General features: G+C 63.3%; 2 protein-coding genes across 2 annotated transcripts; both read right to left on the bottom strand.

Moving 5' to 3' along the window:
- Positions 1–4,915: 4,915 nt before the first annotated feature.
- Positions 4,916–5,899, bottom strand: NEUROD4 (neuronal differentiation 4). Its single transcript, XM_058822176.1, has one exon. The coding sequence runs from the start codon at positions 5,897–5,899 to the stop codon at positions 4,916–4,918; it is 984 nt and encodes a 327-aa protein (XP_058678159.1).
- An 8,258-nt stretch (positions 5,900–14,157) lies between these two features.
- Positions 14,158–16,565, bottom strand: LOC131569861 (cell surface glycoprotein 1-like). Its single transcript, XM_058822175.1, has 3 exons — positions 16,386–16,565; positions 15,002–16,222; positions 14,158–14,306 (listed from the first exon to the last, which is right to left on the bottom strand). Exons 1-3 carry the CDS (start codon positions 16,453–16,455, stop codon positions 14,296–14,298), a joined length of 1,302 nt encoding a protein of 433 aa, XP_058678158.1. The 5' UTR covers positions 16,456–16,565; the 3' UTR covers positions 14,158–14,295.
- Positions 16,566–26,836: the final 10,271 nt, after the last annotated feature.

Below are 26,836 nucleotides of genomic sequence, written 5' to 3' on the forward strand. Positions count from 1 at the left end.
TGCCACCACTTCTGTCCTCCCTGAATCCCCACAGTGCCACCACCACCTCCATCCTCCCTGGATGCCCACAGTGCCACCATCTCCCTTCTCCGGGACCACGGCGGCTCCTCTGCCCCCTCCAATCCGCAGGAGAAGTTCGTTTGCCAAAATCCGCCGTCCCCACGGGGAAAAGACGATTAAGTCGAGAGCCCCGAGCCCGATCTCCCGGCTTAGCGGGAAAATCCGCGCGGTTTCCCGAGCCGGCCACATTAGGAGCTCGTGGCGGGCGGTGTTATCAGATTACAGACAAATATCAGAATTACAGCCCTGAAAGCCGGGCTTTAGGGGGGCTTAGCAATTATCCAGCCCTGGGCAGCCCCACCCTGCCGGGGAAACCAGGGCGAGCCTGAGATGAGACCCCCGGGGCTGGGGGATGGTCCCAAATGGGGGAGGGGGGACAGGGAGTCCCCTCTGGGGGTCAGGGAGTCCTTCCACGGGTCAGGGTGTCCCTCCATGAGTCAATGTCCCTTGCATGGGTCAGGGTGTCCCCTGCATGGGTCAGGATGTCCCTCCATGGGTCAGTGTCCCCTCTATGGAGCAGGATGTCCCTCCATGGCTCAGGATGTCCCTCTATGGGTCAGCGTCCCCTGCATGGGTCAGGGTGTCCCTTCATGGGTCAATGTCCCCTCCATGGAGCAGGGTGTCCCCTCTGTGGGTCAGGCTGGACCCCCCAATGCCCCTCCCAAGAATTGCCCAGGTGGGATGGAGGAGAAGCCGCCCCCCAACCCCTGCCCCACCTGTGGAACCCCTGGAGGGGCTGTGGGGTGTCCAGGGACACCCAGAGGGGATGAGGGACCCTCCCCACGACCCCCGGGCTGGGCACAGTGAGCGCACCCACCCTCAGCTCCTCAGCAGTGCCACCCCCTGCCCTGGTGTCCTGTGGGGACACGGGGACAGCCCCACCCCAGGGTGCTCCGCGCCCCCTCCCCACGCAATCCGAGGGCCAGCTGTGCCCTGGCAGCGCGGGCCTGGCACGGCTCCTGCCCTGCTGGCACGGGCCGAGGCTGCTGCGAGGGCGCACACGTGCCCGGGGGAGCTGGCACAGAGCGGGGCTTGGCCCCCGGCCAGCGGCACAGGGGCCGGGGCACAGCTGGACCCTGGGCCCGGCGGGCAGAGACCGCTGTGCCCAGCCCGGGGCTCCCGGGGCATCACTGGGGAGGGGTCCCGATGGCGTCGCGGGGGGACAAGGGGGCGTGGGGGTGCCCGACATGGAGCTGTGGGTGCGTGGGGAGGCTCACAGGGGTGTCCCAGCCCGGGGTTTCTGTCCCAGCCCCCTGTTTGTGTCACATTCCGGGGTTTTTGTCACATCCCGGGGTTTCTGTCACAGCCCCCTGTTTGTGTCACATTCCGGGGTTTGTGTCCCTGCCCCCTGTTCGTGTCCCAGCCCCCTGTTCGTGTCACAGCCCCCTGGTTTTGTCACAGCCCAGGGTTTGTGTCACAGCCCTGTTTGGTGTCCCCTGTTCGTGTCCCTCCTTGCCCACGCGGCCGGGTGACACCTTGGTGTCCCGTGTCCCCCCCACTTCTCCTGGAGCGGGGCAGGCCGAGCCCCCTCCCAGATAAACCCATCCCAGGTAAACCCATCCCCGGCAGTTCCACCCCCGCGCTGTGCATCCCCATCGCCGTCCCTAAATCCCTTTTTTTGGGGGACACACGAGGTCCATCCCAGGCAGTTCCACCCCCGCTCTGCACATCCCCATCCCCGTCCCCGTCCCTAAATCCCTTTTTTTGGGGGACACACGAGGTCCATCCCGGGCAGATCCATCCCCGGCAGTTCCACCCCCGCGCTGTGCATCCCCATCCCTGTCCCCAAATCCCTTTTCTGGGGACACACGAGGTCCATCCCAGGCAGATCCATCCCCGGCAGTTCCACCCCCGCCCTGTGCATCCCCATCCCCGTCCCTAAATCCCTTTTTCTGGGGACACACGAGGTCCATCCCAGGCAGTTCCACCCCTGCTCTGCGCATCCCCGTCCCTGTCCCCAAATCCCTTTTTTTGGGGGACACACGAGGTCCATCCCAGGCAGATCCATCCCAGGCACTTCCACCCCCGCTCTGCGCATCCCCATCCCCGTCCCTAAATCCCTTTTTTTGGGGGACACACGAAGTCCATCCCAGGCAGTTCCACCCCTGCTCTGTGCATCCCCATCCCTGTCCCCAAATCCCTTTTTCTGGGGACACACGAGTTTCCTCCCGCTGTCCCCCCGCCCGTTCCCGGCCCCGCAGGGCCCCCCCGGCCCGGCTGCAGCTGCGGGGGCCCCCGGAGAGCCCCCCGCCCTCAGCCCGAGGCGGGCGCAGCTTGCGGGGCCGAGCGGCGGCGGCTCCCCCGGGCCCCGGCACAGCCGGCGCGGGGCCGGGGGACAGCGGGGACAGCGGGGAGGGACACGAGCGGGGTCCCCGTGAGAGGGGACACGGGGGGGGACGCGCCCCCACGGCCGCCAGACGCTGCCGAGGGGTCGGGGCGCAGCTGGGGAGGGACGGGGGGGGACGCGGGGAGGGGAGATGGGGTGAAGTCAGGACGGCCGCGTCCCTTCCGTGAGGCTTTTGGGACAAATTTCAGCTCCCCAGAATGTCCCTGTGCTCCCAGGGCTGTCCTGCACCCCCATTCCTGGTACCCCAAATCAATTCTGGGACCCCCAGGACTGTGCTCTGCCCCATTCCTGAGACCCCAGATACCCCTGGTACCCCCAGGGCTGTCCTGAACCCCCATTCCTGGTACCCCAAATCAGCCGTGGGACCCCCAGGGCTGTCCTGAACCCCCATTCCTGGTACCCCAAATCAGCCGTGGGACCCCCAGGGTTCTGCTCTGCCCCATTCCTGGTACCCCAAATCCCCCCAACCCCACAGAGCCCCACTTCAAGGTCAGGGATCCCATCTGGACCCCAGCACAGGGGGCTCGGATGCTCTGGCAGCCCCCCACCCTCACCCCAACCCCCCAAAAATGAAACAACAGCCCCCAGGAAGCCGCTTGGAACAAGACCACGACTTTATTTGAGCTAAAAACCCCAAATCTGCTTTCTTTACAAAAGGATAAAACATTTTCAGTACAAAAGGGAAGAAACCCCAGGATCCGGGGCTGGGCAAGGACCTCAAATCATCTCCAAATTCCCAACTTTATACAAAACCAGGGAGATTTGGCCAATGGGGCAGGCGAGGCCAGTGGGACATCAAAAATAGTTGCCTGGATTTTCTTTGAAAAAACAAAATAAAATCGTTGCATAGCATTTAAAAGTTATTGCTCGTCTCAAAACGCACAGAGGAGTTGGGAGCTGTTGGCAGGATCCCAAATCCATGGAACGGCCGTTAAATACGGAGTTTGGCATTAAATATGGAAATACTGGGGGAAATATCACCAGCAAAAAAAAAAAAAAAAAAAAAAAAAATCAGGTGGTGAGGGAAATAAATTAAATAAATAATGGCTAATAAATAACCCTGGAGCACCAGCACGGCAAAAACCACGAGGGCTCCAGGCAGGGAATTCCCACTGCGAGCCTGGAGGGCAGAGGGGGAAAATCCTTGGGCGCATCCCAGATTTCCATGGAAAATGGGAGGAAATAAATTAGGACTCCTCACACACGGTAATTAATAAATAAAGCAGGAATTAAAACAGGTTTTTGTTGGCGCTCAGGACTTGGAGCAGGGGAGGGGATGTTGTGCACCCAGAGGAGAGACCCTGGAAGGGAGAAGGGTGGGGGGCTCCTGCTCCAGGTGGGATTCTGCATCAGTGGGATTCCATCCAGATCTCTCGGATCCCATCCAGATTAGTGGGATCCCGATGAAATTGGGATTCTCGGAGGGATCAGCGGGATCCTGTCCAGAGCAGTGAGATCCCAATGAAATTTGGATTCTGGGAAGGATCAGCAGGATCCTGTCCAGATCAGTGGGATCCCATCCAGATCAGTGGGATCCCAATCCCGTTGGGATTCTGGGAGGGATTGGCAGGATCCCATCCAGATCAGCGGGATCCCAATGAAATTTGGATTCTGGGAAGGATCAGTGGGATCCCATCCAGATCAGTGGGATCCCAATGAAATTGGGATTCTGGGAAAGAACAGCAGGATCCCATCCAGATCAGTGGCATCCCAATCCTGTAGGGATTCTGGGAAGGATCAGTGGAATCCCAGTGAAACTGAGATTCTGGGAAGAATCAGTGGGATCCCATCCAGACCAGTGGGATCCCAATAAAATTGGGATTCTGGGAAGGATCAGTGGGATCCCAATCCCGCTGGGATTCTGGCAGGGATCAGCAGGAGGGAATGGCCACAGGGCCTGGCTGGACCATGATGACCCCAGTAAGGGACTGGGATGAGCATGGATGATGGGCCACCAACACAGGGCAATGGACACTGTCCCTGAATGCTGTCCCTCCATCCTGGACACTGTCTGTCCCTCCATCCTGGACCTTGTCCTTCCATCCCCAGTGTCCCCCCATCCCTGGACACTGTCTGTCCATCCCTGGACATTGTCCGCCCATCCCCAGACATTGTCCCCCCATCCATGACAGCAGAAGGATGAGGTTCTCCCTGGGGTGGGAATTTCCGTGCTGGTTTCCCACTGCAGCACTGGGAAATCCATGATCCCATGTGGGGAAGGGACAATGGCCACCCCAAGGGGCAGGAGGGGCAGTGTCCCCACACCAGAGGGGGACAGGGAGAGGATGGACAATGCAAGGGCTGGATTTGATGTCAGGATGGATGTCCTGGAGGCAGAAACACCTTTGGGAGCATCTCCGGGGGACGCAGCAGTCCGGAACGGTTCCTGTGGCTCCTGGGGACAGCTGGGACAGCAGCGGTGGCACTGCCACCTCAGCACCGCGTCCTGCAGAGATGCCGGGTCCATCCTGGGCACATCTCCCTGCCCCAAACCCGCGTCCAGCCCCGCTACTCGTTGAAGATGGCGCCGAGCTGGGCCCCGGCCGCGTGGGGCGGGAAGGACTCGAAGGCGACGTCCAGCGGGATCTCGTAGCGGGGCACGGAGCCCTGGAAGTGCGAGCCGTGCCCGTGGGCCGCGGCCAGGCCCACCGACGGGTAGTGGCCCATGAAGGGGTAGGGCTTGTCCAGCTCGGGGGAGCCGTCCTGCTTCAGGGAGAAGTTGCCGCTGATGCTCAGGGGCGGCGTCAGGGGCCCCTCGTAGGGCGGCGTGGAGCAGTCAGAGGGGTGGCTCCCGAACGAAGCCTCCACCAGGCTCTTGAAGGCCGGCGGCTTCAGGTGCAGCAGGTGGGACTCCATGGAGCCGTAGGGAGGGCTGGGCAGCCCCTGGTAGCCGAAGGAGTGGCCGGGCAGGCCCGGCTCGCACGGCTTCTCCTCCTGCTTCTCCAGGAAGAGCGGCTGCGCGCCCAGCTGCAGGCAGCCGGCCACCAGGTTGCTGGTGGGCTGTGAGAGCCCCTTGCACAGCATCTCCACGAAGCTCTTGCCCTCGGGCGTCTGCCCGCTCTCCAGCACCTCGGACAGGGCCCAGATGTAGTTCCTGGCCAGCCGCAGCGTCTCGATCTTGGAGAGCTTCTGCGTTTTGGAGTAGCAGGGCATGACCCGGCGCAGGTTGTCCAGGGCGTCGTTCAGGCCGTGCATCCGCGTGCGCTCCCGGGCGTTGGCCTTGACCCTCCGTGCCCGGAACCGCTCCAGCCTGGCCTTGGTCATCTTCTTCTTCTTCGGGCCCCTCCTCTTGGGCTTCTCGCTGTCCTCTTCCTCCTCCTCCTCCTCCTCTGCGCTGTCGCGCTCCTCAGGCAGGGCGGGCAGCAGCGCGAAGGGAGCGCTCCTGGCGTCCCCCTGCTCCTTCAGCTCCTTGGCTGCCGGCATTTCGCCCATCCAGGCCTGGCTGCTGACGAGCTCGGCCATGTCCGAGGGCTTGGCGCAGCTCTGGGGCATCTGCAAGGGAGGGACGGGGACGTGGGGACGGGTCCCGGAGGGAGAATCCTCAGCACGGTGGGAAAATCTCTCTCCAGACACAGCAGCACTTTCTGCCCACTCCCAGTACCTGTGGATTCCTTTTTTCCACCTATGGATTCCTTTTCCCCACCTATTTCCCTCTCAATTTCCAGCGGATTTTGGATTCCGTTTTTCCACCTATGGATTCCGTTTTTCCACCTATGGATTCCTTTTCTCCATCTATGGATTCCTTTTCCCCACCTATTTCCCTCTCAATTTCCATCAGATTTTAGATTCCTTTTTCCCACCCATGGATTCAATTTTTCCACCCATGGATTCCTTTTCTTCACCTATGGATTCCTTTTTCCCACCTATGGATTCCTCTCTTCCACCTATTTCCCTCTCAATTTCCAGCACATTTTGGATTCCTTTATCCCACCTATTGATTCCTTTTCTCCACCTATGGATTCCTTTTTCCCACCCATGGATTCCTTTTTCCCACCCATGGATTCCTTTTCCCCACCTATTTCCCTCTCAATTTCCAGCAGGTTTTATCTGGGGGATGCTGACGCCTCTCCCTGAGCTCCAGCACCGTTCCCAGAGCTTCCAACCATCCCATTTCGGGGTTATTCCCTCTCCTGAATCCCTTCTTGTCACACTCCCCACCCCGACTGTCACATTGGGGGTGACAAAAGGGGGCTGGCCATTCCCGGTGGGAGATTTTCCTTCCCCGAGCCCCCCTTGCAGCCCCGGGTCGCCGTTAATCGGCCCCCCCAAATCCCATCACCGCCCGTGGCTCATTCCATAAAGCTTTAGCCCCTAAGCAGCTTTGCTGCAAGTGCTGCTCCCCTTTCCCGAGCATCCCACGCGGAAAATCCCACTTTTAATATGCGTGATGGGGCTCCCGGGCGGGATTAGGGTGTTAATTGCTGTCCTATCCCCAAAGGACCACGCGGCCCCAATTAACTCCTGGCGGAGCACCGGGGGTCTGGCCGAGGATGGGAAATCGGGCGGGATGAGGGTGGGGAAGGATCGGTTTTGGGGTGAAGGGATGGCCCCGGTGAGATCTGCTCCAAAATGCTGCAGATCTGACCCAAACCCCCGCAGATTTGCCCCAAAACCCCCCGAGGCTGCAGCCGGGGATCCCTTTCCCCCCATCCTCGGGGGTCTTCCCGCTCCTCGCTGCTCCCGGGATCCATCCCGGGTTTGGGGTTCCCTTCTCCAGGGGCCCCCCGCCCCGCCCGGCATTTCCAGGGAAAGTTCTCCCTTTGGAAGTCCCGCTGGGATTTTTAAGGGGATTTTGCTTTCTTTCTACAGAATATTGATTTTAAAATTAAAAAAAAAAAAAAAAAAAGGAAATTACACAAAGAGGGAATTGCCCTAGGAAATCACTTCCTTCACCACCATCCCCAACGAGACCCCAGCCCCGCCGGCCCGGGGGTCACCGAACCCTCTCTGTGTCCCCCCGCCCCGGCCCCGGGACCGCGGCTCCGTCCCCAGCGGGTACCGGGGGAGCGGCTGTGACCCCATCCCGCCCCTCTCCCCGCATCCCCGGCCGTTCAAACCCTCACCCAGACCGGGGTCCTGCCGCTCCTCCATCGGACAGAGCCCCCCGGGGGTACCGGGGGCACCGAGCGGCCGCGGAGCCCCGTTGGGGGCACCGCCGGAGCCGGGTACGGCATCCCGGGGATCCCGGTCCGCCCTTACCTGGGCACCACAGCGAGTCCCCGCTGTCGCTTGTGTTACTCGCCCGGGGACATGGCGGGGTCAGCCCGGGGAGCGCACCGGGAGCGCACCGGGCACCGGCGGCTCCGCGCTCGGGCGGTTTTGAGAGCTCCGCGCTGCCCGCGGCTCCTGCCCGGCCGCGGCTCCCGCGTGGCTCCTCCCACGGGGCGGAGTGACCGGGCCCGGCTCCCCCCGCCGCCCCACCGGGACCCCCGCGGCAGAGCCCGAGCGCCCCGGGGCTGGGGAGTGGCGGGGGGACAGCCCCGGTTATTGCGGACCCTGGGTTGGGGACACGCCCGGTTATTGGGGACCCCTGGGTGAGGGGCTTGGGGACACCCCTGGCTCTTGGGGACCCTTGGTTGGGATCTTGGGGACTCCTGGATGGGAACTTGGGGACACCCCCGGTTATTGGGAACTCCTGGGTGGGGACTCGGGGACACCCCGCGTTATTGGGAACCCCTGGGTGGGATCTTGGGGACCCCTGGATGGGGACTCGGGGACATCCGCGGTTATTGGGGACCCCCGGGTGAGGGGGCTTGGGGACACCCCCGGTTATTGGGGACCCTTGGATGGAGACCCGGGGACAACCCCGGTTATTGGGAATCCGTGGATGGGGGGCTTGGGGATACCCCCGGTTATTGGGAACCCCTGGGTGGTATCTTGGGGACCCCTGGATGGGGGACTCGGGGCACTTGAGGACCCCTGGATGGGGACTTGGGGACACCCCCGGTTATTGCGGACCCCCGGGTGAGGGGGCTTGGGGACACCCCTGGTTATTTGGGATCCCCCCCCGTTGTGACAGGAGCTGGAAGTGGGGGACAGCGATGGCACCCCCAAAATCCTCCCCCTGACCCCCTCCTCATCCATCCGCTGCTCTCCAAACCCCCGCCAGCCCCGCGGGACCCTTCCGCAGTGCCCGGCAGCGCTCGGCCCCGCGGCGGCAGGCCGGGATTACGGGGAATACTAATTAATTCATTAGCGGGCTCCGGGCTCCCTTCCCGGCGCGCGGCGCGGGCGGCACGAACAGATTGCGGCCGATAAATCTGCCTGTTGCGGGCCCCCCCTGACAGATGGCTCCAACAGGTCCCGGCACCCGCACAAAGGGCCCGGTGGGCGCCCCGGGGAAGGGGGGACACGGGCCGGGCTCCCCCGGGGCCGCGGGACCCCCGGGGGGCGCGGGGCATTGTCTGCGAGGGGCACTGCGGCCCCCGGCCCTTTGTGAGGGGGCACCGCAACTGTTGGGGTTACGGCGGCCGCGGCCCCCCCGGAACGCTCGGCAAAGATGTTCCCGTCCCTTCCCGTCCCTTCCTTCGTCGCCTCCTCTGCCCTTATTCCCTCCCCTTACCCCCTTCTCCTTCCTTTCTTTTCCCCCTTCCCCTTCCCTTTCCCCTTCCTTTCTTTTTCCCTTTCCCCTGTCCTTTATCCTCTTCCCTTCTCCTTCCTTTCTTTTTCCCCTTTCCCTTTCCCTTATCCTCTTCTCTTCTCTTCTCTTCTCTTCTCTTCCCTTCATTTCTCCCCTTCTCCTTCCTTTCTTCCTTTCCTTTCCTTTCCTTTCCTTTCCTTTCCTTTCCTTTCCTTTCCTTTCCTTTCCTTTCCTTTCCTTTCCTTTCCTTTCCTTTCCTTTCCTTTCCTTTCCTTCCCTTTCCCTTTCTCTTTCCCCTTCCTCTCCCACCCCCAGGAACAGTCCCAGCCCCCCCAGCCCTGCCCAGGTGGTCGCTGGGGGTCCCCCCAGGGAAGTGCCACCCGTGTCACCCATGCCCAGGGCCGGGGTTGCCCACGGGGCCGCGGTCGGGAAGCGAGGAAAATTTCCAGGGTAAATATCGGGAAAAACCCCGCGACCTGGAAGGGAGGAAAATTTCCAGGGTAAATATCGGGAAAGGCCTCATGGTCTGGAAGGGAGGAAAATTTCCAGGGTAAATATCGGGAAAGGCCCCTTGGCCCGGCTGGAATTCCTGGGCCCGCGCGGAAGCGCAATTAGCGCGTATTAACGGGGTCTAATTTAATCCCGGCAGCTGCGCCCGGGCCGCCTCATTTGCATAACACTGGGGAATGCAATTAGGGAGAAATGAGGGGCTGGGGGGCCCCGGGCTCGGCGAGGGCGGGGGGCTGCGGCCAGCGCTCGCTGACCGCGCTTGTCACTTTGAGCGATGGTGGCACCCGCGGGAGGGGACAAAGGGACGCTGTCCCCGGGGTCCCCCTCGGCTGAGTTTTGGGGTTTTGGGGTCTCCAAACCCCATCCTGGGCGATCCAACCGCGGGCTCCCGGAACTGGGGGGAATTTGCCAATCCCGGGGGAAATTGTGGAAATGATGGTGCTGGAGAAGGGACACGTCAGGGGCTGGGGACACAAGGAAGGGACATCCTGACCCCCCCAAACCTGGGTGCCAGAGTGGGGAGCGCCTGAGAGGTGCGGGGTGAGCGTCTGGAACAGTTCCTGCCTCAGTTTCCCTTCCTGAGGTTCCCCTTCCCCATTTTCCTGTTCCAGTTCCCCAGAACTGGGAAGGAGGGGAGAGTGCACATCCCCCGAGAAAGGGGCAGGGAAAAATGAAATTTTTTTTGAGCAGAGCCCCTCCAGAGGGACTTTTCCTGCTGGGAACCCCCCAGAGGGAATATTTCCTGCTGGGACTTGGCTTGTGGAAGGTCCTGGATGGGCTGGGGTCCCTCGTGTCACCCCCCAAGGGGAGGCGGCAGCATACAGGGAGTCACACAGGGAGTCAGAGTGGGAATCATCCATGGAATCACAGGGATTATCCATGGAATCACAGGGAATCTCACATGGAATCACATGAAATCAGATTGGGAATTGCACATGGAATCACACAGGGAATCACACAGGGAATGAAATTAAATCAGATTAGGAATTACACATGGATTCACACAGGGAATCACACAGGGAATCACACAGGGAATCACATGAAATCAGACGGGGAATCTCACACAGAATCAGCCATGGAATCACAGGGATCACCCATGGAATCACATGAAGTCAGATCGGGAATTGCACATGGAATCTCGCATGGAAATCACATGGAATCAGACAGGAAATCACCCACAGAGCCGCCCATGGAATCACACAGGGAATAACATGGAATCAGACCGGGAACCGCGCACGGATCCGCACGCCAGCGGCTCCCGCATCCCCGGTTCGGAGCTGACCTCTGCTGGCCGCAGCCCTCAGCAGCCGAGCCCCCCCCGGCCCGTTCGGGGGGTCCCCAGCGCCCCCACCCCGGCGGCCGCGGGGATTTGGGGGAGCCGGGATTGTCCAGGCTGGGATCCGCGGGAGGGGGGGCTCGAGAGGGTTGGGGGAGTCGGGATTTGGGGTTCGGCACTGCCGGGGGGGGGTTTGGAGAGTCAGGATTTGGGGTGCTGGGGGGATTTGGAGAGTCAGGATTTGAGGTGCTGAGAGGATTTGGAGAGTCAGGATTTGGGGTGCTCAGAGGATTTGGGGTTCAGCACTGCCGGGGGGGGTTTGGAGAGTCAGGATTTGGGGTGCTGGGGGGATTTGGAAAGTCAGGATTTGGGGTGTTGAGGGGATTTGGACAGTCAGGATTTGGGGTGCTGAGGGGATTTGGGGTCCCAGGACCGGGGACACAGCACAGCCCTTGGGTCCCAGGACACTGGGACAGGCGCACCCCGCACCCCTGGGTGCCACCCCAGGGTGCTCCCTCTGCTGTGTGGAGCCACGAGCACCCCTCAAACCCCCGAGGGATCCCCACAGGGGGGTCCCCTCTTCTTGGGACCGGTTCCTCCTATCGCGACATTCCCAGGCCATGGAAATGTTCCTCCCCAGCCGCGGAGGAGGAGGAAGAGGAGGAGGAGGAAGCGGCCTTGGCACAGGCGGGGGCACTGCTGGCTGGACGGCGACCGCGGGCCCCAGATGTTGAGCTGCGGGCACGGCTTTGCCCGTTTGGCAGCGTCCTCGCCCAGCTGCCGCCCCTGTCCCGCGGCTCCGCAGCCGGGGCCGCCGAACCCCCCCGGAACGGCCCCGGCTGTCCCCGGGGCCCGCGGCGACACCTGGGCCAGCCTGGCCGCGGCCCAGGCGTGGAGCGGCGCCGGCGTTCCCGGAGGGAGCGGGGATCGGTGCCAGGGCCGGGAGAATCCCCCGGGATGGGGATGGGGATGGGGATGGGGATGGGGATGGGGACGGGGGGCCCGGACCGGCTGCGGACACCGGGATGGGATCGGGGGGCTCGGGCAGAGATCCCGGGGACCCCCGTGGGACCCCCGGCTCTCCGTGCAGGGATCAGGGATTTCCTGGCTCTTCCCAGGCAAATCCATTAATTACTCGATGAACCGAAATTAATTAGGATCTGTTGCTCCGAGCGCGGCTGCTCTGAGTTGGGTCCTGGCTGAGGCTGCGGCTCCGGGATTCGCATTGCGGCTGATCCGGGGGGGCTCCCGAGGGGATCGGGGATGGAGGGGACATCCCGGGGTGCTCTGTGTCTCTGCTCCTCCCGAGGGACCCCCAGAATCACCCCCACCCCATCCATCCATCCGTCCGTCCGTCCATCCATCCATCCATCCATCCAACCATCCATCATCCATCCATCCATCCATCCATCCAACCATCCATCATCCATCCATCTGTCCGTCCGTCCGTCCATGGATCCATGGATCCATGGATCCATGGATCCATCCATCCAACCATCCATCATCCATCCGTCCGTCCATCCGTCCGTCTGCCCATCCATGGATCCATCATCCATCCATCCATCATCCATCCATCCATCCATCCATCCACCCATCCATCCATACCTTCCCTGGCCTCGGAGGTGCGGGGTGGGGGCTGGACCTGAGCCCCCCCAGTGTCCCCAGTGTCCCCCATTCCCTTTACTGGGGCGTTTTGGTGCCACCACTCCATGCAGGGACACCCCAGGAGCCTACAGGAGGTCACGTGTTTGGATGTCACCACCTGGCAGCTGATGGCGTCACCTGGATGACGTCACCTGGGTGACGTCATGACCGTCACCTGGATGATGTCACCACCCTGCTGATCCCAAAGGGGTGCGATCGGTTTTTCTGCTCCGTCCTTTATTTGGGGTCAATTCCCGGGATCTGGGGACAGCGCCACAGCCCAGGTGGCCGCAGGTGACATTTGCACACCCACCCGGGTGTGTCCCAGCAGCCGGAGCCCCAAATCCCGCTCGATTCCCCCTCGGGGGACAATGACAGCGCCTTGTGCCACCTCCGTGGGGACAGCCGAGCCCGGCCCTGCTCTCTGCGAGCTTTTCCTGGGGAAAAAAACCAGAAAAAAATCCCCAACCGAGGCAGCCGGAAAAGCAGATTTCTGAGAAGCTGTGAATTCTCTCACCTGCACCGGGAGCTCGCACCGAATTCATTTTCCGCCCCCTCCGCGTCCCGGGGCCGGCTCCGCATCCCAGAGCTGGCACCGGGCGCCTTTCCCTGGAAAAACGGCCCAAAAAACGCCGGGTTTGGGTAAAAAAGCTGCCCGGCAGCGGTGGGAGGAGGCGCGGTGAGATGTCAGCCAGAGAGGAGGAGGAGGAGGGTGAGGATGAGGCAGCTCTTCACACCGCGATGAGGCATTTCCCTGCACGGGGAGGGGCTGCGTTTGTTCCTAGAGGGGATTTATTGAGGGAAAATCAGAAATTTCAGGTGTTTCTCCAACCTTGGAGAGCTGAGAGAGCTGGGGGTGACCAGGGAGTGGAAACAGAACCAGGTGTCCAAACTGGAAACCAGTGGGCACCAGTTCCATTGGGGTGACCAGGCAGTGGAAACAGAACCACACGACCCTTACTGGGCTCCCAAACTGGAAACCAGTGGGCACCAGTTCAGCCGCGTGTCCCTGTGGGGTTTTTTTGGGGGGAACAACCCCAAGAACTCACAGAACCAGGACCGGGCTGATCCCGGGGGGTCTCGGGGGTCTCTCGGGAGCTCCCAAGGCTCCCAAAATCCCCCCAGAGCTGCTTCCCCCCCCCCCTCCATCCCCCGATCTGCCGCTTCCCACGGAGCTGCCACCTCATCGCCGTCGCCATGGAAACCGCGGCCCCCCGCCCCCCCCCCCGGGGGGTGTCGGAGCTGCCAATCCAACCCCGGCCCCCGTGACGGGGGGATGGGACCGGGGGGTCCCCGGGGATGGTCTGGGACCCCCACCCCCCCCAAGGCCGGGGGTCACCCCCGCAGTGAGGAGAGATGGAAAAGGGACAAGGACAGGAGGGGCAGAGGGGACCCGGGTGTCCCCCCGACCCACCCACCCTGAGCTGGGGACCCCCGTGGGGACCCCGAGCTGCCCCTGCCCACCCTGGGAGACCCCTCCTCAATGAGGGCCGGGCCCAGCTCCTGAGGGACGGGGAGTTTGGGGACAGGGCAGGGGGTCTGCAGGGCCCAGGGGCACAGCTGGGCACAGCTGGAGGGTCCCCCATCCCTAGAGGGTCTCCGGGCTGCATGAGGGTGGAGGGCACAGCTGAAGACCCCAAAAGGGGCACCGGGATGGGGGGGGGAGGGTCCTGGTTTGAGTGTTCTGGACCCCAGCCCCATTTCCCTCCATCCCCAGGAGAGCCGGCAGGACACAGGGGCAGCGTTTGGGATCGGCTTTATTTGGGATGTGCGGGGCGGGGTGGGGGTGCCTGGAGCGGGGAAAGCCTCGGGACGAGCCGGGAGCTCAGCGGGGACAGCGGGATCCGTGCCCCGGCCCTGGGGGAGCGCTCGCGTCGCTCATTTCTCACCTGGAAAAGAGAAAACAGCACAGCTGAGCCCCGGCCCAGCCCCCCCCGTCCCACCTTGGGACCCCCCCAGCCGCCCCCCACCCCCCGAGGCGCGGGGAGGGGCCGGGGGCCGTTTTGGGGGCGCTGACCTCGGGGCAGCTGCCCGAGCCCCCGTGCGCACCCGAAGACGAGGTTGCTCAGACGGTTCACCAGCCAGTTAATCGCGTCCATGAGATGAGACAGGGCCCCCTCGTTCTTCTCGGCTCCCTGCGCCTCTGCGGGGGCAAAACCGGGGGTCTCCAGCACCCCGAGGGGCTCCTCGCCCCCTCCTCAGGGTCCCCAGCACGCCCAGAGCGGTGGCCCTGGTGCCCAGCATGTCCTGAGCCCCGTGCGACATCCTGACAGTGTCACCGTCCCCTGTCCCGGCTCCGTCTGTGCCTGGGGGGGTCAGACCCGCCCGTTCCCTCCCCCTCGGAGCCAGGACAGGGATTTGGGATCGTTCCCAACCCTCGGCAACGAACTGACCCGGCCGCACCAACCCCACCTTGGAACAGAGACAGAACCCGAAGATCTGCCCTTCCCTGGGGGTTTGAGAGGATTTAGGGGGTCCCAAACAAGATCTGCCCTTCCCTGGGGGGTTCAGGGGTTTTAGGGGGTCCCAAACCAGATCTGCCCTTCCCTTGGGGGTTTGGGGGCTTTAGGGGGGGCTTGCGAACCTGCCAGTTTGGTTGCCAGTTCCACCAGGGCATCCACGCTGACGTCCTCCGACTCAGAGCCCACTTCAGGATCCTCAGACTCCTCTGGGCTCTCCTCAGGATCTTCAGACTCCTCTGGGCTCTCCTCAGGATCCTCTGATTCCTCCGGGCTCTCTTCAGAATCCCCAGATTCCTCCGGGCTCTCTTCGGGATCTTCCGACTCTTCAGAGCTCTCTTCGGATTCCTCGGATTCCTCAGAGCTCTCTTCAGGATCCTCGGATTCTTCAGGACTCGCTTCGGGTTCCTTGGATTCTTCGGGGCTCTCTTCGCGATCCTCGGATTCTTCGGGGCTCTCTTCGGGTTCCTCGGATTCCTCGGGGCTCTCTTCGCGATCCTCAGACTCCTCCGGGCTTGCTTCGGGATCCTCAGACTCTTCAGGACTCTCCTCAGGTTCCTCAGATTCCTCCGGGCTCTCTTCGGGATCTTCTGACTCTTCAGGACTCGCTTCAGGTTCCTCAGATTCTTCGGGGCTCTCTTCGCGATCCTCAGACTCCTCCGGGCTCTCCTCGCGATCCTCAGACTCTTCAGGACTCTCTTCAGGATCCTCAGACTCTTCAGGACTCTCTTCAGGATCCTCAGATTCTTCAGGACTCTCTTCAGGATCCTCAGATTCTTCAGGACTCGCTTCGGGTTCCTCAGACTCCTCCGGGCTCTCCTCAGGTTCCTCAGACTCTTCAGGACTCTCTTCAGGATCCTCAGACTCTTCCGGGCTCTCCTCAGGATCCTCGGATTCCTCAGGGCTCTCCTCAGGTTCCTTAGGCCCTAGAGGGATCACCTCAAGCTCCTCCACCTCCTCAGGTTCCTCCTCGGGGTCCAGCAGTCCCAGCAGCTCCTGGGGTTTCTCCTCGGGTTCTTCTTCGGGATCCAGCAGCTCCTGGGGTTTCTCCTCGGGTTCCTCCTCGGGGTCCAGCAGTCCCAGCAGCTCCTGTGGTTTCTCCTCGGGTTCCTCCTCGGGATCCAGCAGCCCCAGCAGCTCCTGGGGTTTCTCCTCGGGTTCCTCCTCGGGGTCCAGCAGTCCCAGCAGCTCCTGTGGTTTCTCCTCGGGTTCCTCCTCGGGGTCCAGCAGCTCCAGGGGTTCCTCACTGGGGTCCAGCAGCTCATGGGGTTCCACATGGGGGTCCAGCAGCTTGCTGAGCTCCCCCAGGAGCCCAAGCCCTTCTGAACTCGGTTCCTCCACGGGGCCTGCGGGAGGAACAGGAGAGGTGGCATCGCCCACCTGGGCGGGGGTCCGGAGCCCCGGGACCCCTCCCCTGTTTGGGGACACCCTGGGCACTCTGACCTCCCTCCTGCACCCACCAGAACCCGCCCGGTGCCGCCCCAACACCACCCCGTGTCCCCAGCTCACGGGCAGTGGCCAGGCTGCCGGCGAGCCCGGCCAGCAGCAGCGCTGCCCAGAGCTTCAGCATCGCGGCCATTCCGGGACCGGATCGGGAGGCGGCGGGAGAGCCGGGGATGAGCCGGGACCGGGCGGGATCACAGCCGGGAGAGCCGGGGATGAGCCGGGACCGGGCGGGATCACAGCCGGGAGAGCCGGGGATGAGCCGGCACCGGGGGCTCTGCCCCTTATGAAGGGGCCGGGGCAGGGCTCGGGCACGTGGGGATTTTCCAGGTGTGGGCAGGTGCCCGTGCCAGGGCGGGATTAGCCCGGATTAGCCCCGCGGCCCCCCCGGGCCAGCCCAGCCCCAGCCCGGGGCAGTTCCTGACCCCACCAGAGCTCCGTGGATCTCATTGAACAGGGTCTCAGTGCACCCCAGGGTCTCAGTGCACCCCAGGGCACCCCAGAGCACCCCAGGGTGTCCCAGAGCACCCCAGAGCCCCCCAGGGCACCCCTGGTGACCCCACACACCCTCCCAGGCCCACCCACTCTCCAGCACTGGGTTCCAGGCACCTGATGGGAAAAGGACAGGAGGGGACATTTGGGGACATGGAGGGATGGAGGGACACGGGATGGGGGGACATGGAGGACGTACAGCCAGGACAGGGAGTGACCATGGGCTGGACACAGCCAGGACAGGGAGTGACCATGGGCTGGACATGGCCGGGACATGGAATGACCACAGGCTGGACATGGCCAGGGCAGAGTAACCACAGGCTGGACACAACAAGGGCACAGAGTGACCATGGGCTGGACATGGGCAGGACATGGAATGACCACGGCCAGGACACAGAATGAGCACAGGCTGGACACAGCAAGGACATGGAATGACCATGGGCTGGACACGGGCAGGACATGGAATGACCATGGGCAGGACACGGGCAGGACAGGGAGTGAACACAGGCTGGACATGACCAGAACAGAGTGACCACGGGTTGGGTCCGTGCCAGGACACAGAGTGACCACAGACTGGACATGGCCAGGACACAGAGTGACCACGGGCTGGGTCTGTGCCAGGACACAAAGTGACCACGGGCTGGGTCCATGCCAGGACACAAAGTGACCACGGACTGGGTCTGTGCCAGGACACAAAGTGACCACGGACTGGGTCCATGCCAGGACACAGAGTGACCACGGGCTGGGTCTGTGCCAGGACACAAAGTGACCACGGACTGGGTCCATGCCAGGACACAGAGTGACCATGGGCTGGGTCCATGCCAGGACACAGAGTGACCACGGGCTGGGTCTGTGCCAGGACACAAAGTGACCACGGACTGGGTCCATGCCAGGACACAGAGTGACCATGGGCTGGGTCTGTGCCAGGACACGGCGGGCCGAGTCTGCCCCACGGGAAATGAGGATGAATCATCCCCGGCGCTGCTGGAGAACAATTCCCGAGCGGGGCCGGGGCCGGGCCGGGCTCCGGGCCGGGAGCAGCCGAGCGAGGCCGGCCCCGCTCACAGCGGGACGCGCTCGGCTGAGCCCGGCTCGGGAAAAGGCTTAGGCGGAGTTCAGGGAATGATTGATTGATTGATTGATTGGCGGCAGCTCTGAGGGATGAGGGATTCAGGGATGTGTCCTGGGAGAGGCTCCGGGTCCTGCAGGGTGGGTGTGGGGTGGGAATGGGGTGAGGAATGGGATGGGGGATGGAATTGGGAATGGGGATGGGAATGGGGATGGAATTGGGGATGGGATTGGGGATGGGATTGGGGATTGAACTGGGGATGGGATTGGGTATGGATGAGGTAAGGATGGGGCTGGATGTGCATGAAATTGGGAATGGGATTGGGGATGGGGATGGGGATGGAATTGAGGATGGGATTGGGGACGGGTGGGGCTGGGAATGGGCATGGAATTGGGAATGGGATTGGGCATGAGGATGGAATTGGGGATGAGTGTGGATGGGGATGGAATTGGGGATGAGTGTGGATGGGGATGGGATTGGGGCTGGATGTGATCAGCAACAGGGATGGAGAGGGGATGGCTGTGGACAGGGATGGGGCAGGATGTGGTGCCCATGGGGACGGAATTGGGGGTGAAATTGGGGCTGGATGTGGACAGGAACGGGGATGGAGAGGGGATGGAACTGGGGATGGATGTGGAATAGGGATGGGGATGGATGGCACTGGGTGTGAATGGGGATGGCATTGGGGATGGAATTGGGGATGGCTGTGGACAGGCGTGGGGCAGGACATGGTGCCCGTGGGGATGGAATCGGGGCTGGATGGGCCTGGACGTGGCGGTGCCAGCGGGAGCGGAGACCACGCTGCACCAAAGGCAGCCCCGAATGTAGGACACGGCTCCCCCCACTCCCTCCCTGCCCCCCCAGCAGCTCCTGCTCCCGTGGGAAGCGGCTCCCACGGCTTGGCCACGTCCTTCCTCTTGGCTGCCGAGCCGGGGGATGGATCCTGGGTGCTTTCCATCGTGCCAGCGCCCGAGGGAGGATTTGTGCCACCTTCCTGCCTGTTCCTGGTGGCTCAGAGAGCCCCGTTCATTCCCGGTGGGAACAGGAGGGTGAGGAGAGCCCAGCCCTGCCCCGGGCAGGGATTTGGGGCAGCCAGATCCGGGAGGCAGAGCCAGAGCCCTCAGCATGGAATTGGAATCCTGGAGCAGGGAGGATTAATTAATTAATCTCCAAACGCCCTCACGGCAAGAGGAACCTCTTTGTGCTGCTCCAGCACCCAGAACTTCCCCATCCCAGCAGATTAATTAATCCTAAACGGCACCAAAATCCCCCTAAAACCCTCCTGGGAAGCACCACGGGCTCCGAGGTGTCCATGAAATGTGCTGGAGCTGCTGATCCCTCCATGGAGAGCTGGAGGAAGATGTCCCAGCGTGTCCCCAACCCTGCCAACCCTGTCCCAGCCTGGTTCCGGGTGGGATGGGACCGGCCCTGGGTGTCCCAGAGGTTGGTGACATCCCCCAGGGATGGGTGGCATCCTCAGGGGTTGGTGACATCTGCCAGGGGTTGGTGACATACACCAGGGGTTGGTGATGTCTACCAGGGCTGAGTGACATCTGCCAAGGGTTGGTGACATCTGCCAGGGGTTGGTGGCATTCCCAGGGGTTGGTGATGTCTACCAGGGCTGAGTGACATCCCCAGGGCTTGGTGACATCTGCCAGGGGTTGGTGGCACCCTCAGGGGTTGGTGACATCCCCAGGGGTTGGTGGCACCCCCAGAGGTTGGTGACATGCACTGGGGTGGTCCCAGAGCTCAGCTCTGCCCACCGAGGCTCTCCCAGGTGTGCCCACGGCCCCTCCAGGCTCTCCCTGCTAATCCCGGGTTTATTTTTGGTCCGAGCTGGAGCCGAGCAGAGCCAGGGCAGGGAATGGGAACCGGGGTGGGGCTGGCACCAGTCTGGGGTCCCTCACACTGTCCCGGGTGAATCCCAGAGCAGCCAGGTCCATCCTGGGGCAGCCCAGGTGGGACAGGACCATCCTCCCCCGGTTTGGGGATGCAGCCCAGGTGGGATGGAGCCTCCCCCCGGGATCTGGGATCGGCCCCGGTGCCGGAGGGGCCTCGGGGATAATCCCGGCTGATCCCGGCCTGGCCGCTCTCCACGGGGAAGCCCCGGGGCTGTTGGTGCTCCCGGGATTTCCCTTTCCCAGGAGCTGCAGCCCTGGCACACCGAGGGTCCCGGGGGTGGCCAGGGCGGGGACAGCGACAGCCTGGGGACAAAGGGACCCTGGTGGCTCCTTCACGACAGCCCAGTGACAAAGGGACCCTGGTGGCTCCTTCACGACAGCCAGGCCACAAAGGGACCGTGGTGGCCCCTGGGGTGACACTGGAGCTGTCCCCGGGCAGGGATGGTCCCACCCCCCCCAGCAAGGACACAGCCACCGCCATCCCTTGGGGGACTTTATTGGGTCCCCACTCCCCTCTAGTGCAACCAACCAAAGTGCAAGTGATGTCCCCTAGGGCTGGGGACACGTCCCCGAGGGTTGGGGACACCTCCCCAAGGGTTGGGGACACGTCCCCGAGGGTTGGGGACACGTCCCTGAGGGTTGGAGACATGTCCCCGACGGTTGGGGACACATCCTCAAGGGTTGGGGACATGTCCCCACTGCAGGCCCCGAGCCACAGGGCTGGGGGACAAGGGAGGGACAAAAAATGGGGCAAAATCCCGAGTCCGGAGGTTTTTCTGTGCCAAACACCCACACGTGCGCACACACACACGCACACCGCACACGCACACGTGTCACACGCGTGTCCAAAAGGTCCGTGGGACGCCCGGCTGAGGTCACACGTCCTCCTGAGGTGGCCTCGGGTCACAGAGTCGGGAGCGGCTCCTCCCCAAAGCCGCTGCTGTCCGAGCGCCCGTGGAGCAGGGAGCCTGCGGGGACAGGGGGGACATGAGGGGACATGGTGGGGACAGGGCAGGGACACGAGGGGGACACGGTGGGGACACAGTGGGGACACGGGGGGGACACAGTGGGGACACGGGGGGGGGCACGGTGAGGACACGGGGGGGGACACAGAGGGGACACGATGGGGACACAATGGGGACATGGCAGGGACATGGCGGGGACATGGCGGGGACATGGCGGGGACATGGTGGGGACATGGTGGGGACACGGTTGGGACACGGGGGGACATGGGGGAGACACAGTGGGGACACAGTAGGGACACAATGGGGACATTGCAGGGACACGGGGAGGACACGCTGGCACCGGGCAGCCCGTGCCCCCCAGGAGGGTGGGGGAGACCCCAGCTCACTCCTGATAAAGGGATGGGGGGACCGGGTGGCTTCCTCGGGATCATCATCATCATCCTCATCATCATCATCATCATCATCGTCATCCTCGTCATCACCGTCATCCTCCTCCTCCTCGCTCGGCACCTGCGGGGGTGGCTGCGGGGCTCAGCTGTCACCGCTGCCGTGACAAAGGTGACAGTGGCCCCTCCTCGTGTCCCCACGCGTGACCCGGCCGGGCCCGTGCGTGCCGTGCCCGGGGGGGGGGGGAGGTGACCCCGCTGCCCCCGGCCCCGCCCCGGCTCTGAATCATTTAAACCTTAAAAGCCTGAGGGGCTCCGGGGACATTTCCCGCTCCAGCTCCTTCCCCGCGCCGGCCGCGGGGGCCTTCCTCCCCTCCTCATCATCCTCATCCTCCCCCTCATCCTCATCCTCATCCTCATCCTCCCCCTCATCCTCATCCTCATCCTCATCTTCATCCTCATCCTCCTCATCCTCATCCTCATCCTCATCCCCCCATCCTCATCCTCATCCTCATCCTCATCCTCATCCTCACCTTCATCCTCTCCCCCATCCTCATCCTCATCCTCCCCCTCATCCTCATCCTCATCCTCATCTTCATCCTCATCCTCATCCTCATCCTCCTCATCCTCATCCTCATCCTCATCCTCATCCTCATCCCCCCATCCTCATCCTCATCCTCATCCTCATCCTCATCCTCATCCTCATCCTCATCCTCCTCGTCCTCGTCCTCGTCCTCGTCCTCATCCTCATCCTCATCCTCATCCTCATCCTCCTCGTCCTCGTCCTCTTCCTCTTCCTCTTCCTCTTCCTCTTCCTCTTCCTCTTCCTCTTCCTCTTCCTCATCCTCTTCCTCTTCCTCTTCCTCATCCTCATCCTCATCTTCATCCTCTCCCCCATCCTCATCCTCATCCTCCCCCTCATCCTCATCCTCATCCTCATCCTCCTCCTCCTCCTCCTCCTCCTCACCTCCTCCAGCTCGAAGGACTCAGCCGCTCCGGGGGGCTCGGGGGGCTCGGGGGGCTCGGGGACCCTCCCAGCGCGGTGTCCCCCGGCCCTCGCGGTGTCCCCCGGGTGACACCGAGAGCCGAGGCCGGGCTGGCCCGGGGGTCGCAGCCCCGGGGGTCTCTGGGCAGTGCCCGCCCCCCTGCAGGACGCGGTGACATCGCCCCGAGGGTCCCCTGAGTCCCCCCCCGCGCCCCCAGACCCCCCGGCCGTGGGGACAGCAGCGCTCGGGGTGTCCCCAAGCTGTCCCCGCTCGGGGTGGCCTCGGGCACACCGTGTCCGTGTCGCCGTCCCCTCGCCAGCCCTCGGGGGTCCCGCCCGGGCCGGGGGTCTCCCCCCGGGGGGTGTCACCGCCGTGTCCCCTCCCCGTGTAGAGGCACAGCGAGGACACCGCGCGCTTCAGGCGCCGCCCGGCGCTGTCGGGGATGTCGCGACAGGGCGGGGCGGGGGCGATGCGCTGCAGGGGGGTCCGCGACACGTGCGAGTAGAGGCAGAAGAAAGCGTCGGCCGTGGCGGCCAGGGCCTGGAACTGCTGGAAGCGACCTGGGGGCGACATCGGGGGCTCAGGGGGCAAAGGAGGGGGGACTGGGAGGGTCCCCACAGCTCCTGCCTGGGGAAACTGAGGCACCGCAGCCATTTCCCACCCCGATGGGAGCAGTTAGTGCACAGCTCGGGGGGCTCGGGGGGATCCCCGATTCCCGCCCGGGGAAACTGAGGCACGGCAGCCATTTCCCACTGCTGATAGCAGCGGGTAGTGAGTCCCACCCCACAGCTCGGGGGGCTCGGGGGGATCCCCGATTCCCGCCCGGGGAAACTGAGGCACAGCAGCCATTTCCCACTGCTGATAGGAGCAGCTGGTGCACAGCTCAAGGGCTTCGGGGTGATCCCCAATTCCCGCCCGAGGAAACTGAGGCACGGGAGCGTTTCCCATCCCCTTCCAAGGGCCCCTGAAGGGGACAGCGGGGACAGGGGGACATTGGGGACACTGGGGACAGCGTGTCACGCACTGGCCAGCCGCAGGCCCGGATCCTCCAGCTGCAGGCGCCGCGCCTGGGCCCGCAGGAAGAGCCCGAGGTCGATGCCGCTGGCGCGGGACGGGCCCGAGAAGAAGCGGGGGGGGACCCGCGACGCCGCCCCCGGCTCGCTGCCCACGAAGCCCAGGGCGAGCAGGATCTCCTCGGCGTCAGACTGCGAGTGCCACCAGGCCAGCACCGCGGCCACGCTGCGGGAGAGGGGACAGCGACAGCGCCGCCTCAGCCCCGCCAGGGGACACCGGGGGGACACCGATTCCCCACGGGGTGACACCGGGGGGGACACCGATCCCCCGACTGGCGACACCAGGGTGACACCGATCCCCCAAGTGGGGACACCGGGGTGGCATCGATCCCTCGAGAGCCCCGACCCTACCTGGAGCTGCTGGGGACACCGGAGGGGACACCGGAGGCCGTGCTGTCACCAGGGCTCACGTGCCGGTCCTGCAGAGCCCTGTGCGGGAAGGGGACAAGAGAGGGGACACCGGAGGGGACACTGGAAGGGACACTGGGTCTCCTCAGCACATCCCCAACCACAGGGACCCCAGACCCCCGTGAGACCCCCAAGGCGGTGCAGGGGGACGGTGCCACCACCCCACAGCCCTGGGGACATCGCGGTGTCTGTCCCACCCCCACCATGTGCAGCTCCAAGCCAGAGCCTCGCCCCCTCCCCAAATACCCAGGGAGGGGCTGTGACCCCCAGTGACCCCCCAGTGTCCCCCCTCACCCGCAGTCCTGCAGCCGCGTCCGGACCCTGCAGCAGAGACGTCCTGGGGGGACACAGAGCAGTGAGGGGACACAGGGAGGGGACACAGGGAGGGGACACAGCCCAGGGGACACAAAGGCCCTGAGGGGACCCAGCCCAGGGTCCCCCCCACCCCAAGGTGGCCCTGACCTTCCAGGACAGCGCGGTCCGGCTCTGGTGGCTCCCAGGGGACAGCGGCCGCCGCCTCCTCCTCCTCTTCCTCCTCCTCCTCCTCCTCCTCTTCCTCCTCCTCCTGGTCCCGCTCGCCCTCGGGGCTGCAGCAGCCCCGGCTGTGCCGGGCCCACGCGCGGCGCCTCTGCCACGAGCAGGGCCCAAGCACCGAGGGTCCCTCCATGGCCGGGGGGGTCCCTGGGGGGCAGGAGGGATGTGAGGGACCGGGGGTTCCACGGGCAGGGACAGGGTGGGCTTGGGACATCCTGGGGTGGGCTTGGGGCAGTGGGTGGGCAGCTCCCCAAATCCCAAAATCCCCAAATCCCCAAATGCCAAAATCCCAAATCCCAGCCCCCTCAGCACTGACCCGCTCCAGGGATGGGTGGGCAGCTCTCCCCCATCCCAAATCCCCAAATCCCAAATTCCTCAATCCCAAATCCCCAAATCCCCAATCCCAAATCCCCAATATCTCAAACCACTCAGCACTGACTGGCTCCAGGGGTGTGTGGGCACCTCCCTGTGCCCATCCCAAATCCCCAAATCCCAAACCCCAAATCCCAAATCCCCAAATCCCAGCCCCCTCACACTGACCCTTTCCAGGGGTGCACGGGCAGCTCCCTGTGCCCATCCCAAATCCCCTGTCCCACACCCCTCACACTGACCGGTTCCAGGGGTGCGTGGGCACCTCCCCGTGCCCCTCCAGGCCCCGTGGGCAGCCGCCGCCGCCTCCTCCTGCCCCCCCCGGCCCCGCCCGGCCCCCATCCGTCGTCAGCGCAGCGGGAGGAAACTCATCGGCTTGGAAGAGGAAATTAAAAAAAAAAAATCAACAGCCCAGATCTCAAACGTCGCCCCACATCCGCCAGCGCCGTGGGAAAAGCTCCTGAGGGCAGCCCGGGCACCCCCTGGCACCGCCCGAGGAGTCCCCGGCCCTCCTGAGGGGGTCTCTGGTCTTCCCAAAGGGTCCCTGATTGTCCCAAGGTGTCCCTGATTGTCCCAAGGTGTCCCCAACCCTCCCAAAGGGTCCCTAATCTTCCTAAAGGGCCTCTGATCTTCCCAAAGAGTCTCCAACCTTCCCAAAGGGTCCCTGATTGTCCCAAGGTGTCCCCAACCCTCCCAAAGGGTCCCCAACCTTCCCAAAGGGCCCCTGATCTTCTTCCCGGAGAGTCTCCAACCTCCCCAAGGTGTCCCAACCTTCCCAAAGGGTCCCTGATCTTCCTGAAGTGTCCCAACCTTCCCAAAGGGTCCCCAACCCTCCCAAGATGTCCCCAATATTCCCAAAGAGTCCCTGATTGTCTCAAGGTGTCCCCAACTTTCCCAAAGGGTCACAAGTTTTCCCAAATGGTCCTCAACCTTCCTTTAGGGTCCCCAACCTTCCTTTAGGGTCCCCAACCTTCCCAAGGTGTCCCCAACCTTCCCAAAATGTCCCTGATTGTCCCAAGATATCCCAAACTTTCCCAAAGGGTCCCCGACCTTCCCAAGGGAAGGGGGTGATGGTGAACCCACTCCGGGTTTGGGGGAGGACAAGGAGGGGCTTTCCCTGGCGGTTGTTTTCCAAGGGGGGCAGCACAGGGTGACGGGGACACCCCCAGCGTGGGGACAGCACAGGGTGACGGGGACACCCCCAGCGTGGGCACGGCACTCACCTCACGGCCACTGAGGCGCCAGCCCTGGCCCCTCTTCCATTCCAATGGGTGCCCAAGGAGCTGGAATTACCAGGAGCTGGAATCTCAACAAGCTGGGATCTCCAGGAGCTGGAATTCCCTGGAGCTGAAATTCCCAGGAGCCAGAATTCCTAGGATTTGGGGACCCCAAGAGTTGGATTCCCCCATAATCGAGAATCTCCAGGAACTGGAATCCTCAGGATTTGGAATCCCCAAGATCTGGAATGCCCAGGATCAGGAATCCCCACACTCTGGAATCTCCAGAATCTGGAATTCCCAGGATCAGAAATCTCCAGAATCTGGAATCCCCAGGACCAGGAATCTCCAGGATCAGGAATCCCCAGAATCTGGAATCTCCAGAATCTGGAATCTCCAGAATGTGGAAACCCCAGGATTTGGAATCTCCAGGATCAGAAATTCCCAGGATCTGGAATCTCCAGGATCTGGAATCTCCAGGATCTGGAATCCCCAGGATCAGAAATACCCAGGATCTGGAATTCGCAGGATCTAGAATTCGCAGGATCTGAAATCCCCCGGATCTGGAATCCCCAGGATCAGAAATCCCCAGGATCTGGAACCTCCAGAATCTGGAATCCCCAGGATCTGGAATCCCCAGGATTTGGAATCCCCAGGATCTGGAATTCCCAGAATCTGGAATCCCCAGGATCAGAAATCCCCAGAATCTGGAATCCCCAGAATCTGGAATCCCCAGCACCCGCACACCCCAGTACCTCAGCCGGTCCCCAGGGCCGCGTCCCCGAGGCTCGGGTGCCACCCGTGACAGTGACGGTGACAGTGACGGTGACCCGAGCGCTGCCCCAGCCGCGATCCCGATCCCGTCAAAAAAGGCAAAGCAGCTCCAGCAGCTCCGGGCCGGCAGCGCCGCGCCCGCGCCTCGGGATATTTTTAGCCCGGGAGTGTTTAAAGTGGATAAAGCCCCGAATTAAGCGATCCTTCAGGCCGGGCCGGGAACGGGGGGAGGAACCGGGGAGGGGGGGGGACGGGAACATCCCTGGGGAGAACGGGAACATCTCTGGGAGAACGGGAATAACCCCGGGGAGAACGGGAATAACCCTGGGAGAACGGGAATAAC

Source organism: Ammospiza caudacuta, chromosome 31, assembly GCF_027887145.1.
Source record: "Ammospiza caudacuta isolate bAmmCau1 chromosome 31, bAmmCau1.pri, whole genome shotgun sequence".
Lineage (NCBI taxonomy): Eukaryota > Metazoa > Chordata > Aves > Passeriformes > Passerellidae > Ammospiza > Ammospiza caudacuta.